Source organism: Peromyscus maniculatus, chromosome 16 (assembly GCF_049852395.1).
Source record: "Peromyscus maniculatus bairdii isolate BWxNUB_F1_BW_parent chromosome 16, HU_Pman_BW_mat_3.1, whole genome shotgun sequence".
In the NCBI taxonomy this organism is placed as follows: domain Eukaryota; kingdom Metazoa; phylum Chordata; class Mammalia; order Rodentia; family Cricetidae; genus Peromyscus; species Peromyscus maniculatus.
Window position 1 is genome coordinate 39,048,336 of NC_134867.1, and position 15,930 is coordinate 39,064,265.

The 15,930-nt window shown below is 39.6% G+C and overlaps 1 protein-coding gene across 5 annotated transcripts in view; it reads left to right on the plus strand.

The window, feature by feature from the left end:
- The window catches only part of Pde7b (phosphodiesterase 7B), a 307,348-nt gene that overhangs the window by 81,762 nt on the left and 209,656 nt on the right, over positions 1-15,930 (plus strand). For all 5 annotated transcript variants that reach the window (XM_076552648.1, XM_076552650.1, XM_006980108.4 and 2 more), the window contains exon 2: positions 8,284-8,344. In XM_076552648.1, the coding sequence (XP_076408763.1) occupies positions 8,284-8,344 (61 nt within the window). The remainder of the gene's footprint in view (positions 1-8,283; positions 8,345-15,930) is intronic.

Genomic DNA, 15,930 nt, shown 5'->3' on the forward strand with positions numbered 1-15,930 from the left:
CAGAAAAAGGAATGAAGGATATCTCAGGCTCCAGTACATTTTTTGGAAGTTAAAATAAGCAAAAAGATTGAAGGCAAAACCACTGGTCAGAGATATCCGATGCCATTAAATTACAGTTGTTTGTTACAACACTAAAAGAATTCTTTAAGTTCCCACTCTCTAAAAGCAAGCCTTCCTCCCAGCCCAGAAGAATTTGCAATACACTATCGGTCCCTGCTTTCCTCCGGTCTCACTCATGGCTACCAGTTTGATTAAATCCTCTACTATGACCCACCATGGTTTTGCCTCAGTCTTTGAAGACTACTTATTTGATCCTACAAGCTTTGCTCAGGCAACTTCCCTGTGATGGGCTAGGGGGTATGTCTCTTGATGGCTAAGTATTGCCTTCTAGGCCCAGCCACAAGATGACCTCTTTTTCTGAAGTAAAGCCTTTTGTGATAACCCATCAGGGTTGGGTACCATAACTGAAGCAGCCCTTTGCTTTGTATATTCTGACTTTATTTTAGGCTTCAAGATGATGTAGGCTTGCATCTTACCCTCCTTGGTACCCACATTCACAGTACAGTGCTTGCACAAACTTGGCACTCTTCCAGTGCCTTTTTTGAGCATTCATTCATTTGTTAACTGATTTGGGAGACGTGAATGGGTTCCAAACTCCCAACCTTTCATCACGTTTTAGGAGTTCAATCTTAGTAGAAGCCATGCTTCATGAATGCTCTTCAGACTTAAGACATTTCACTCTAGACTTCCATTCTCTGGACCAGATATCAAGAAGCACCTTCTTCTGTTCTCTGCTTTGGGAAACTGTAAGATTGGAAGCAAACCACAATTGTCCAGAGCTTCCTATTCATTTGTCTTGCTTTGTTTGTGTGTGGAGCTGAGGACTGAACCAGAGCCTTAAGACTATTAGGCAAGGACTCCAATTGAGCTACAGTGATGACCTTCTGGGGTTTTGAGATAGGGTCTTGTCACTGTTGTTCAGACTGACCTTGAATAGTCTGTGTATCCTAGGCTAGTCTCTATTTTGTGATCCTCCTGCCTCTGCCTCTTGAATGTTGGTATTACAGGGATATGCCATTATGACCAGTTAGGAAACCAATTTTGAAAGATCTTCCCAATGTCAGGTTTGAGCCTTAATCATCTCATTGAAACTGCATAGAATGTGGCTATAGATATATGCAGCACTTACTAATTCATGAGAATAAATGACCAGGCATCATATCTCCTCTCGGCTAACTCGGATTCTCAAGTCTAGTCAATTCCCAACTATCTGACCATGGTTAGTTTGTTTTTTGTTTTCACTCATGAAGCTCAGCTTTGATGTCTGTCTGTCTGTCTGTCTGTTTGTTTTTCCAAAATGAGCCTGGTCTATGTTGAGGGATTGTTTTATTTTTGTTTTGCTTTCTGAGAGCTCCAAACACCGTCATAGAGATGTTGGGATTTGTTTCTACAGTAACATCCAATATTCAGCCACTGGCTTTACAGATCTCAAGAGGCTGCTGTGCCAAAAGTCTTGTGATCCCTGGATTGCTGCCGTCTGCTGTGTTCTTGAAGTCAACAATTCAGTGGTGCCTGTCCACTCTCCACGTTCAGGGCTGTGGCCAACCAGGCTCCTGAGCTCATGGCCGCTGAAGCAGTTTGCAATCCTTTGTGGAAGCCCAGACTCCAGCCTGATCCTCCAATGATTTTACAAACACTAGATTTCCTTAATCAAATCGCTCTAAAAACAGGAAAACTGTAAATGCGGGAGGGCAAAATCCAGAGAATCAACTTTTACTTACTTTCTGGTGGTATTTAACATCATATACTTGCAATAAACTGTTATTGCCTCCGCTGACGCTGACGGAAGTGACGCAGCCCAGAGGAGTGCCGTTTTGAGTTGATGGCTGCTGCCCCCTCCCTTCTGAGATACAAAAATACTTTTGCTAAACAGATTAGCTGCTGAAGAACTGCTGAGAGGTTTCTACATCTGAGTGAGAGCAAGTTTCAGAACAGAAAAAAAAATGAAAGAAAATGGAGTATCAATTGTCTTAAGAAAGCGATTATTTTTTAAACAAAGAGAATAAAATGAGCCTGCCACCTCAGCTAATAATTCCTAGCGAGTATATCACTGGTGATTGAACAGTATCACAGCAGATATAATCTTTCTTTTCTTTTTTTGTTAAATATTTTTATTTTATAATTAACTTAATTTCACATATCAGCCACGGATTCCCCCGTCCTCCCTCCTCCCACCCTCCAGCCCTCCCTCCCAATCCACCCCCCTCCCATTCCCACCTCCTCCAAGGCAAGGTCTCCCCTGGGGAGTCAGCCCAACCTGGTAGACTCCCCCAAGCAGGTCCAGTCTCCTCCTCCCTACACCAGAGCTGAGCAAAGTGTCCCAGCATAGGCCCCAGGCTCCAAAAAGCCAGCCCATGCACCAAGGACAGGACCCGGTCCCACTGCCTGGGGGCCTCCCGAACAGTTCAAGCTAATTGACTGTCTCACCTATCTAGAGGGCCTGGTCCAGTTCCACGGGGGCTCCTCAGCCATTGGTTCACAGTTCATGCGTTTCCACTAGTTTGGCAACAGTTGTTGGAAACTTTTGTGTTTTCTAACTTACTGCAAATTTCAGCTTTCACACCTACCTATGAGAAATACAGGAAAAAATATAATTTACTTAAGAGAAATATGTCTTATTGTATATTTTACTGGAATACACAATTTTAGTTAGTGGGAATTAAAAGTTTGAAATTTACAATGTTGCCAGCTTTAAATTAGAGATTTTTTGTACTGTTACTTTTTAGTTGAAAAACAAAAAGTACACATATTTACAGTATAAAAATGATGTTTTGAAATATGTACAATTGTGAAATGACTAAATCAAGCTAATTAACAGATACATTATCTCACTATTTTTTTTGGGTGGGGCATAAAAAAAAAGCCAAGTTACAATGCAGTAACCAGACTTCATGGGAGAATCCATGACAGCCAGCCAGACCTCCTCCAAGAATATAGAAAGCGTTCAACATTATGTAAAACCCTGTAACAATGCAGGATTTTTTTTCTTTTGTTCCTTCTCTGTTGTAGAATATTATTTTAAGATGTGTTACTTTTGTTTATATTGCATTTGTTTAACTCTGTGAAGCTGTGATACTATGTCTGTCTAAAACACCTGATGGTCTAATAAAGAACTGAATAGCCAATAAAAAAAAGAGTGAACACAAAATATACACTCAGCAATTTTCAAGTGTTCAATGTGTTGTGATGACTATTATTGCATGTTATACATAGCTCTGCTGATCTTATTCTCCCTGTCAAGGTGAATCCTTGTAGCCACTAAATGCTTCCCCTCCAGCCACCGGTGACCACTATTCTGCTCTTGGTTTCTATAAATTCAATGTTTTCAGATTGCACATATAAGTAAGATCATATGGAATGTGTTTATCTGTACCCGGTTTATTTCACTTAGCACAATAACCTATGTATTCATCCATGTTGTAGCAACTGATAGAATTACCTTCCTCTCTTCTCTGGCTAAATAATACTCTATTTTGAAAAATGCCTCATTATCTTATTCATCCAACCATTGATGTTCATTCATATTGTGGCTATTGTAAATGATAGATGAAATACTTTAAACCCTCTCTGAACAAAAGTCAAACCCTAAACTTAATATACAAAACTCTTAACTAATACTAATTGGGAAACAACTTACAAAATGTTGACTTTTAAAATTCCAAGCATTTCTTTATTTTTAATCCTGAAAAATACTGTGAGAATTAGCGTAGCTCTTTAATGAATGTGTTTCAAGTTCATCCTCATTTTTATGTTGCAGTCTTGCCTCTAATGTTTGAATATAGTTCTTCCTTGCTTATAATGAGTTAAAACTAAATTCGAAATCCTTCTATGACGTAGATAACATCTCCCTGTTTTACAGCTAGGAGAGCAGGTTTGACCCCTGATGATAGAGTAGATGAGAGGAGGTAGCAACAGGCTTTGAAACTGAGTCGATCTTATCTAAAGTCTGAGCTCTCTGGCGAAAAGCCAGAAGCTAATGGGTGAGTAAAGGGAGTGTCCGCAGACACAGTCTACACAGCCGGTGCAATAAGAGATGCCATCGTAGCCAATATCTGGGAATCCATAAATCTTGGTTATGTGTCAGTCAATTGCCCACACTCATTCCCGTTCACTAGAGAGGGTATTCTACAGTAAGTGCTCCTGTCTCTGCCTCAATTTTCTACTGTTGCAGGAGTATGATGAGAGTATGAGATGGTTAGCTAGACAAGACTTAGAACAATGTTTAGCCCACAGTCTCAATAAATGTTAGCAAAGTAATAAGTATTCAGTCTACCTACCTCCGTTTTCAGGGGTCTAACACATAAAAGCACTGGGACGACAATAAAGCATGTTAGGGACACTAATGGTGAAATTGGTTGATTCTTTACAGTCTATGGAGATAGTGGGCACACGTGCATAAGTTCTCATGAAGTGTAGTCTATGTGCCTCAAAAAGAAGGAGCACGTGCTAGGAAGATTTCTTAATTGCTAACATGGCTCCAGCACCTTGGGTTGGCATTGAAATGCCTATGCCTTGGTATTTATTGTTAGCTTTCACTGGAATTGCTGGGCAGGAACAAGATAATCTGGCTATTTCAAACAGAAAATGAAACAAAGATGGGCTCTTTAAGAATTAGACAGAATTCTGATGATCAGAACCAGAAGTCATCCAGAATCAAGATGCCCAGATGGGGGAGTCCCAACCAACATGGCCAGAGCATCAAAGGAAGAGGATTGCAGACCTCACAACCCAGAAAAACACAGGGCCTTTCCCCTTGCTGGAGTCTACAGTTGTCTGAGACTGGGGATACTGTGGTATAACCTAATTAATCTCCTAAACTAGGTCATTGCCCTGGACTGTGCAGTTGAGTAGGAGCCTGGCAGTGAAGGCCTGGTAAACACTAGTATGTTTCAATGAGAAGAGAACAGGTATTGGAAAGAATGTGGTTTGGGGCATGTCCTACAAATGATTGGATTCCTCTCTGGACATTGCTTTAAAAACTGTTGGTATTATCAGGTAACTCTGAAATACCAAAGCAGTTAAGGAGCTAGTTAAAGGTGCTCCGCCATTTTCCAGGTAAAGACAGGGAAGCAGAAAGCCTCATCCTCATAGGAAGGGCCATGGCACCTCCCCTTTCTGCTTGGTAATGAGCTTGGCTGGTCAGTGAACCCAGGCAGGCCATGACTGTTACAGAACATATGCTTCTTAGGAGTTTCAGACATTCCTTCCAGCTCTGTGCATGACCAGGGACAAAGATCCTGATAGCCAGGCTCACATGCCTGTTGAGAGACACATCTCAAGATGCCCTTAACTTATCATAGCCATTGGAAGTTATGCAACCTCTACCCACAATGCCGTGGTAGGGCACCTCTTCCATGGCAGCATGCATATAACCTTTGTTATTAATCCAGACAAGACACTGATAGCGAGTAATTCTGCTAAGAAGTTGAGAACATCTTAAAAACCTCTGATCTTTCATCTAAAAATAATGATTAACTCTTTTGGGTTGCAAACATACCACTTTAAAAGGCAGGTGATGCAGAAAACAGATCTGGGCTATTTTAAAGGGCTTAACCTCTGTCAAAATACAAACAAAAACAGGAACAAACAGTAAGGTCAGACTGCATGGGTCGTTAATCCACACATCTGCTCCCTGACCTAACTTGGTGGCACACATCAGCATCCACATGTTACTTCCAAGGAGATGAAGCGTGAAGAGATGAAGTGGCGTGATACAGATCACACTAGGTCAGATGGCTCGTGAATTGAACTCTACATCTAGAATTCAGCACCCTCTTACCTTCAGAATCCAATACCCTCTTGCAGCCTTCTACTGTGTGCAGAATCTGTCTTCCACAGTTCCACCTCTTGACTCTATCACAGCTTGCTTGCTTTCCCAATCTCTGAGCCTACTGTCCATCTCTTACATGGTTAGATCAATCTAAAAACTAATTCTCTCCCCCTGAGAATTTTACAATTAGCTGTGAAGAATTTTGGGTTCCTTTTCCTTCGGGGAATGGAGTTAACCAAGCTGTGAATTTTGAAAGAGAAAAAAAAATGGATCACACTGCTAGCCTGCCAGTCTTCTTCAGAGCAAAGAAAACAGCTGGGCATGGTGGTTCATGCCTCTAATGCCAGCACCTGAGAGGTAGAGGCAAGTAAGTCTCTGGGAGTTGGGGGCCAGCATGATCTACACAAAGAATTCCAGGTCAGGCCAGACCCAGAGCTATATAGGAATGTTTACTTTTTAAAAAATGAAAAGGAAATAATTTAGTAAGTGATAAGAACGAGTTATAAGAACAAATAATGTCCTCCATGAACTCAAGGACTCTGAAGCAGACCTACACTGGACAAAATTGGACACATATCCAAAAGAGTGGATATGGCCAGTTCATTCTTCTTTTAAAATGTTTCATGTAAAAATGAGTTTCTAGAAGAATCTAAAGCACGAATAATTATAGAAAAAGTTGGTAACCTCATAGCCCCTCCTACATACTATCTCTCTGTTCTCTTCTCCACACCCAATATTTGGTGTCTCATTTCTTTTCAGTTCATGTTTTTCTTTTTTAGTAAATTAACATGTGCATAAGGAATGTGTGCTATTTTAGGTGTTTTCAACTTCAAAATATATGGAGTTTCTTTTAACATGATATTACACTTTACCGTTTGTGTGTGTGTGTGTGTGTGTGTGTGTGTGTGTGTGTGTGTGTGATGCACGTGTGTATATGAAGCATGATGTGGACATCAAGAGACAACTTCAGGTATCGGCCCTAACCTTCCACAACATTTTGAGACAGGATCTCATTGTAGTTCACCGGGCACATGACTTGGCTAGCTGGCTCCCACACGCTCCCAAGTATTTTTCTGTCTCTGACTCCCATCGCACAGTAAAAGAACTAGGATTGTAGATGCATGCTACCGTGCCTGGCTTCACACAGATTCTAGGGAGTTGAGCTTAGATCAACTTGAACCGTAAGCACTTTCCCCAACTGAACTACCTCCCCAACTCTAATGCTACACTGTTATGACAAATATAAGTTTTATATGACTTGAAAATCAGGCATGTTTGGCATTCTATAAGGTGAATATAACATTTTATATAAATACATTGTATATTATATATGCTTTTAGAGTCTATGAAGCCTTAATTCATTTATAATTGTAGGAGTCCACTCATGGATGACATTCTTCTTTTCTAAGTAGAACACTGCAGCTGTTTTTTTGAAAATTTCTGTAGTTAAAATTCTAAAAAGTCACTTGCTCTATCATGCTGTATGAACTTTTCAAACTTGCCAGACTTTGCCAATTTTTCTGTAGTAATTATTTTATACATTAGCCCAAGAGTATAAAAGCTTGACTTTTCTCTGCATTCTTGAAAATATTTAGCATTTCTAGATTTCTAAATTTTGCCAAATCAGTGAGTTTTTAAAAGCCCTTTTTCTGAAGTATAATTTATTTATTCCCAATTATTGGTATAGTTTAATATATTTTCTGTGTTTATTGACCATTCAGATTTCCTCTTTATGAATTACTTGCTGTACATTTTATCCATGTTTCTATCAGATTATATATGTTCTTATTGCTTTGAGTGGTTCCTTTATACACATAGATACTAATCCCATTGGCCGATCATATTCATTATGCAAAAGTGGCCCGTTAAATAATGGATTGGATTGCTAAGCTTTGCCTTGCACAAAAGTTTTGAAATGCAAATTAAAATGAAGCTATAGGCAAGAAAGTCGTTATTCCCTGAGTCCGTGAGTGCAGAAAAACTTAGCTGTGCTACTTAGCATTTCCTTCATTTGTCCTTTTCCTGATCTCAGCACTGGCCACTCAGCTTGGATAACATCTGTGTGTAGAGTGAGTCGTTCAGAACAATGTCGTTGCTGAACAAGGTCCAACTCTGAGAGGGACTGAACTCAGATTATTGATCCTGGTAACTGGAGGTTTCCCTGAGACAGACACTGATAGAAAAGAGGTGCATCCCAAGCCACGGCTTCTCGCGGGAGCACAGGGTCAGCTGTTGACAGGGGCGTGAAGCACGCTGGAACAGCCCATCCCAGACTGACCTCTGAAAGACTTCGCTTCCAGGAAAGTCTCTCTCTATGACAGAAGCCCCTAGACCCAGATAACTAAAGAAAATAAAGTACAATAACAACACAGTCATGTCAGTTGCATGGCTATATTGGCTTGAGAATTCTCATTTGCAATCTTAAAGTAACTGAGGCTGTCTTTCTATTACAGAGGTGTGGCGAAATCTTGTTTGAGAACCCTGATCAGAATGTCAAATGTGTTTGCATGCTAGGTAAGAAGGCTTCTTGTTTCAAATGTATTATGCATGTCGATGTCATGTGGAGTCACTGTTGTTTTTGTGTCTTGCTGACCACCTCCTGCTCCATTATAAGGAGGCTCGTCAGTGTGTTTGGAGTGTATAAACAGCTATAATATATTTGTAGAGCACTAGAAGATGAAAAAGGATTTTATTTTACTAGCTCTCAGTAAGGCTTGGCCCATTCTTCTGAGTCTCAGTGCTTCTTGGATCATCAGGATGGCATGCAATTGAGTCGAGTGCTTTGTACTTAAAAAAATAACAACAACAACAACAACAAAAACCTGTTATCAAAATGCAAGAAGAATCCCGCTGGCATCCTAAGCCTGAGATTATAAGATAAATATTAGAACTATTAGGTATTACAATATCACAGGATGCCCTCATTTATAAGACCTGGGAGAAGTATGTATTTGAAATAATCAGAAGTCAAGTCAATTACCCACAATGCATCTGCATCCAAATTGCAATAAAATAACGAATAGGAATCATTGCCTTTTACAGACTCAATAATATATACTACCCTATTAAGGAAGAAAGGCAATAATGTTTTCCTCACTATAGGTTAGAAATAAATACAGCAAGTGTGAGTGAAATATTTTTTTAATTTAATTTAATTTTACTTTACAATACAATTCAGTTCTACATATCAGCCACAGATTCCCTTGTTCTCCCCACTCCTGCCCCCCATTCCCACCTCCTCCAGGGCAAAGCCTCCCCCTAGGACTGAGATCAACCTGGTAGACTCAGTCCAGGCAGGTCCAGTTCCCTCCTCCCAGGCCAAGCCAAGCGACCCTGCATAAGCCCCAGGTTTCAAACAGCCAACTCATGCATGCACTGAGCACAGGACCCGGTCCCACTGCCTGGATGCCTCCCAAACAGATCAAGCCAATCAACTGTCTCACCCATTCAGAGGGCCTGATCCAGTTGGGGGCCCCTCAGCCATTGGTTCATAGTTCATGTGTTTCCATTCGTTTGGCTATTTGTCCCTGTGCTTTATCCAAGTGAGTGAAATATTTAACCGCTAAGTCAGCCATGGTGCAAACCACGGTAAGGTTCTAAACTGTAGAATCTTAGGGCTGCTGTCAGCAGCTAAAATATACCCAAGGAGTTTTACATTAATCTTGATTTAAAATTTACAGCAGTAAGGGCAATTAAGTGATCTCACCATTATTTGCATAGCAGTTCAAACTTGCTCACTAAAACTGTATTCATAAACAAAGTAAAGACGCATACATGTTAGCATTATTCATTTCCCCAAGCCACCTCATATTAACAGCCTAGATTATTGGTAAGATGACCCAAAACACACACACAGCAAGGTAAATAGAGGCATGGGAAGATCTCAGTCAGTCATAACTCAAGATGATAGCCAAACAAATAACCAATCTCATGACTCAAAAAACAAACATGAAATGGATATCACATTTGTCTAGCCTTCTAATCTTTCTTATTCTCTTGTACGGCTATTCAATAGAGAATTGAAGTTCTCATATGTTTTGAATTAAGATGAAAGATTTTAGGTCTACTAGAAACTGGACATTTTACTAGAAGCATATGAGCAATGATTATAGCATTCCTCTGCATATTACTTTCGGCTATCCAATTCTAGGTTTTAAACTTTATAAATGCCTCAAAAACACTAATATCTCAAGATATTAGTTAGAAATTATAGATAAAAATAGATGATAGATGGAAAGAAAGATAGATAATAGATAGATGATAGATAGAGATGATAGAAGATAGATAGATAGATAGATAGATAGATAGATAGATAGATAGATAGATAGATATAAAAAGATAGAGAGATGTCGAAGCAGAAAAAGTTATTTGTCCAGCCACGTGTCCCAACATTGGATTTGAGGTGTCTTGTGAACATGTTTTACCTATTCATCATTTAGTTCATTCAATTTCCACACAAACAAAATTATAACTGAACTACTGTTATAGTTCTTTCATATCTAAGGAAATGAAAGCAAATGCTCCAGAAATACAAGCCACTTAACACAGTTTGAACCACTAAAGTAAGTTTACATTGCTTATTTCCACCTGATCTAGTAACTTGAATAAATTTTTAACTCATGATGCTGGCAAAGACATGGACATCATCAACTTTGGATGAATTCTGCTTCTCTTGTAAGTGCTTGATTAATAACTAGCTAGGAGAAAGGTGGTCAAGGACTGTCTAGTACTGCCTAGGTACTGGGCCTCACTTAAAGGAAAGTTAATACCTTTCCATCTTTTTTGATTATATTGTGTGTTTTATGTGACTGCCACTGGGCATTCTTGACCATCAAATATATCCCATTGATTTGAAATATATTAGTATAAATCCATTATGTTTTTCTAACTACTATCATAACTATTGCTGCTAAATCATAACTGAGCACCTAAAGGGACAGGTGAAAGCTATCCTGGGCATCTTAAATAGCTAGGTCATTTATTGTAAGTCAACTAAGAGATGTCTGCTCTTTCAAAACACAGGTATCTTTGGCAAGATCAGTGTGCTAGTCATTAACCTTGTAGATTTCATTAGCTTCTCTTAATAATACAAAATTAGATAGTACAAAGGAAAAATGAGAATGAAAGTTTTGATTGAGAATACAGAGAAAGAAGATATTACATGTTACCTGTAAATACTATTTATTTACAGTCTATAAATGCAAAGCAAAGTATACAGAGGTCATGCTAAACACTTGGAGTTTCTCACACAGTGGAAATTGTCTGTGTCCTTAAAGACCTTACACTAAAGAGGACTTGGACTTTTTCCTATTTATCCCTTAAGGGAATTGATAAGAGTTTTAATTCAAACTTTGATAAAGTCCTTTGACATTACAGATAAAAGAATACCAAAATAAAGCAATCCTGGTATCAATATCAATGGATCAATCTGTCATTAGCCTACTGCCTCAGTGGGACTGCCATGGTATAAGACGATGAGAATAAAAATTTTTTTAAAAAGGTGGAAGGGTTCATTTCTATAAGATAAGCAAGAGAAATTTACATCATTATTATTATTATGTAGCACTAAAACTGAGACCGTTTTTTTGTATTTCTTTAAGAAAGAATGTTTATATGAACGCTCCACAAAAGGCATCTCCTCTGCCTTGTCTGATGTATAGTAGGTTCTTCCTTTAAGAGGGGCCTGAAAAATGTGCCTTTACCCCTTCCTGGAATACTTCTTGAGAAAATGTTGTATCTACAAATGATAAGGTGTCTCGTATTTGAAGGTACTGTTAAGTTTTATAAATTTGGGGGGTGATTTTGTGATATTATGTTGAGTTAATCAAAAATTCCAACTAAGAGAAAAAATTATATACAGCCCGTATTTCTAAAACTTCACCCTGGATCTTTATGCCACTCAGAACTGATCCCTGATGAGGACCAACCTAAGACATCTACATCTTTGTATTTCCAAGCTCTTGGGCCTTTCTTCCTGGGTTCCTCTTCCCTTCCTTCCCACACTCCAATTTTGGGGTCCCTGCCTGGATTCGGGCTGCGCTTTGGTTTCAGCACGCTTGATATGGAATGTGCATGAGGGTCACTAGCCAGGGGCAGGTTTGCAGGTCTGTCCTCTTCTCTGCCAGTGAATACTCAAGTCATTATAGTGGGGGCTGGGGGCAGGGGCAGTAGTTGTATGATGAACTGTCTACGTCTTGACTTTTATGAATTAACCACCTTCTCAGAAAACCATGCTGCTTCCTCATTGTCTTAACTCGTGTGTAATTGTCATAATCACCTTGAGTGACTCTAAAGCATTACATCCAATACAGTTTTAAGTGAGAACCAATTACTGTCCTCGTGGTTGTTGTAGAGAGTCATTTCTGGTTTCAGGAGAACAGTGCAGGTGGGGTTTGAAGGTAGATTGTGGGCTGCAAAGCTGACTAGACTGAGGATGAACTGCTTAGTCCTTAAAACTGTTCAAAGATGCTAACTGCGGCCACCAAGTTGGCAAGCAAACTGTTTATAAATGACTCCCTTATTCTGTGCTTCACACTTAGGTCCTTCAAGATTCCTCCACTGCAAACCCTGTATCTAGACCCAAACACTTATGTACAGATCTCCCTTCAATTCCAATTAGCCTTAGAGCTAGTGTAATTATATCAAAGGATATACAACTATATGGCTAAATTTGTACCTTAATAAAATGTAAGGGCCAGGCGGTGGTGGTGCACGTCTTTAATCGAGCACTTGGGAGGCAGAAGCAGGCGGATCTCTGTGAGTTGAAGGCCAGCCTGTGTTATCAAGTGAGTTCCAGGAAAGGCGCAAAGCTACACAGAGAAACCCTGTCTTGAAAAACCAAAAAAAAAAAGTAAGGAAGTGATCCTAAAAAGAACAAGAAAACTGACGGAATTATCTCTACTTATATAAATAATGCATGGCCTATACCAAGTTACTAAAGGTATGAAAGAAAACGGTTAGCCATAAAGAATGAAGACTACTTAGGGAATAATTGGTGTTGATTCAATTCTTAGTTCATGTGTTAGCCATGTTCTGTAAACTTAGAAAGTTTCCTTATAAAAAGAAATTTTAAAAAAAAAGATCAGACATGGTACTTTCTTCTACCCCCATTTCTCTTACTTCTAGAGTAGGATTCTAGAAAAATAAAAATCCTTAATTTGTAATTTATGATATTTTGGCTCAGTTTCCCCCTTTTTATCAAGGTTGTTTTCTCTAATTTGGAATATTCTATGGTTTTGCTGCTGTTTCATACTTGAATCTATTCATGCTGGTAAGTGGCGTGGCCATTTGAACGTTCTGGAAGAACTTGATTACCTGTCTGGCTTACACGGAATGTTCACATTAGACATTTGAAATTTGCTATATAAACTTTGAGCTGGGATGGTAATTTCCACAGTCACAGGATACCTTGAAGCCAACATTTTATTAATATTCAACAGAAGATAACAGGGTCTGTGTTCCAGGCCCAGCTCTGAAACACCGACTGTGCATACTCTACTCATTCATACTGCTTCAGCTCTTCAGGCTTCCATTTATAGTTTCCCTACAAGGCAGAAATAAAAATCCCTCTCTACTAGATCTAGGGGTTTTATTTACACGATAGAATGAAAATTTTTATGAAGCAATGACTATCAGTTATCACCAATAAGTTGATAAATAATACACAGTAATTTTTTTAAATTGATAAAAATTAATTATTGATTGATGCCGTTAATGGTGCTTTGAAAGGGAACCAAAAAAATCTGAGACATTATGCAAATATGAAAACAACTTTATAAATATACATGTATTGTTCAAAACTGCATGAACTGGATTTCTCTGGGCACCTTCCAATGCAGGGCACTGTGTGAGACCGTGGGAACCAAAGCCCAGTGGGGAGCAGTCTCTTCCTCCAAAGGGCTTCCAATCCAATGAGATTCAACTCTTGAAACCCAAAATATGCAACGTGAATGTAGGAGTAACAAGTGATTTTTTTTTAAGGCAAAATGTATTGAGACTTCAAAGAAGGAAGTGTGCAGAGTGGAACTGTGAGGAGGTCTAGCGTGGGTTTAGCTATGAATTCCAACCAGGTGGCAGGCTTGGGGTGATGTAAGAGCCGCCTTCAAAAGCCCAGATTGAGGAATAGAGTGGTCAAGAAGTGTTCAGGCCACCCACAGGGTAAAAGAAGACCCTGTAAGAGAATGAAAAGTTAAGTGGAGATAACAGGATGTTGGCATCCTCCCCCCAAACAACAGATGTCTTAGATGTTCAACAGCTCTGGTCCTTTGTGTTTGGCCAGCAAGAGCAGTTTCTATTTAGCTATAAAGGGCCATTAAATACACCATAAACTCATTTTTGCTGCGTAGTACTAAGTAAAAAGATAGATGAGTTATTTATATAATGAACCCTTTTTTTTTTTTTAATTTATGTGTATGGGTGTTTTCCATGCATGTAATTATGTGCACCAGATGTGCACAGCAGCTACAGAGGCCAGCAGAAGGTGTCAGATGGCTGAGAATTGGAGTTGTTCAATGAGAAATGGAGCCACCATGTGGGTGCTGGGAACCACACCCAGGTCCTCTGCAAGAGCCGCAAGTTGTAACTTCTGAGCAATGTCTCCAGCCCTGGTTCCTTTTTTTTTTTTTATACAGCATCTTATGATTCAGCTCTGACTGCCCTGGTACTTACTATGTGGCCCAGGCTAGCCTCAAATTCTCAGTGATCCTCCCCTTCTGCTTTCTGAGTATAGCTAATTAAGCCACTATGCCAAGCCATTTCTGATGGGATCTTTTTTGATGAATAATGAGCAGCTTTGGTATATTTTGAATATCAAACTATCTCAATTGTCCAAGCCAATAGACATTTCCATGTGCATATTTGCTGTCTAGAAATAACTAATACTAGAAATGATGTTCAGAAATATTTATAAATCATCTTTATTGGTTACTAAAGATTGCTGTAAGAACTGTTTTATGTTCACCTGACTTTAAAAATAAGGTCTACACTTGAATTTTGGCTTACCCAAATTATCACAGCCCACAGGTTTGACATTTAACTTGCATGTATAAAATTCATATCATTTGTACGCCTCCAATTTCTCTTTCTATGTGTCTGCTTAAGTAATGAAACCTCTGTGCAACATTTTCTAACTGCAGCGAAAGACAAAATGGAGCCTGGACATTCCTAGGCAAGAGCAGAGAAAGGGTAATCCCCACCTCTCCCCAGGGCCCTGCTTTGTCTTAGCACCAGCCTTGCGCCAGATGGCATGCTGTATATTTGTCCACATACTCCATGCTGTCCCTCCGCCTCACCCCACAGCACATTACACACAGAACATAAACATCACAGAAGCAGGACCTCGGTTCTATTCCCTGCTGAGCATCCAGCATCTGGAACATCTCACTGCCCATCTCCTAATAGAAGCCCATCATTGGCTGAGCGGATCCATGCTGATGCATTTGTGAGAACAGCACAGTCACCTGCAGGCGTTGCTCAAATGTACCAGAACCAGGTTGTTACAGCATTTTAAAAAACACACACACAAAAACCCTCTGCTAGAATCGAACATGGTCAATACCCAGGTCAGATCCTCCTGGAACAAAACAGCAGTTCCCAAGCACAGTAGTCTACATTTCTGGATATGAAATATGTAGTTCTCTACATATAGGCAATTAGAGCCTGTTGTGAGATAGAGAAGATTAACAGTATTTGTCGAGGCCTGCTGTATGCCCAACCCTCTGAGCCCTCTGCGGAGTACTGTGAGAACTGATATAATGATGATCAAGGCTGCATCCCTACTGCCACACAGATTATCCTTGGGCACGATGGAGCACTGTGTTGAAGAACGAGGAGGTCTATTATTTCATCTTCTCTATATTTATAAAAAAAAAAATACACAGAAAAAAATGTTTCACCCTGAGGTTTATGCTATAAATCTTCCCTCTATAATCCTACTGCTTGTTCAAAATTGATATTTGAAAGTCATATTTCATTAAGCTTCGCATAAGGAAGCGGGTCTCCTAGCTTCACGATTGCTTTCCACGGACTGTTGTTGCTTATATTACCACAACAAAATCCCAGGTTTTTCAATGCAGCTGGGCTCCAGGGCTCCAACAAGAGCG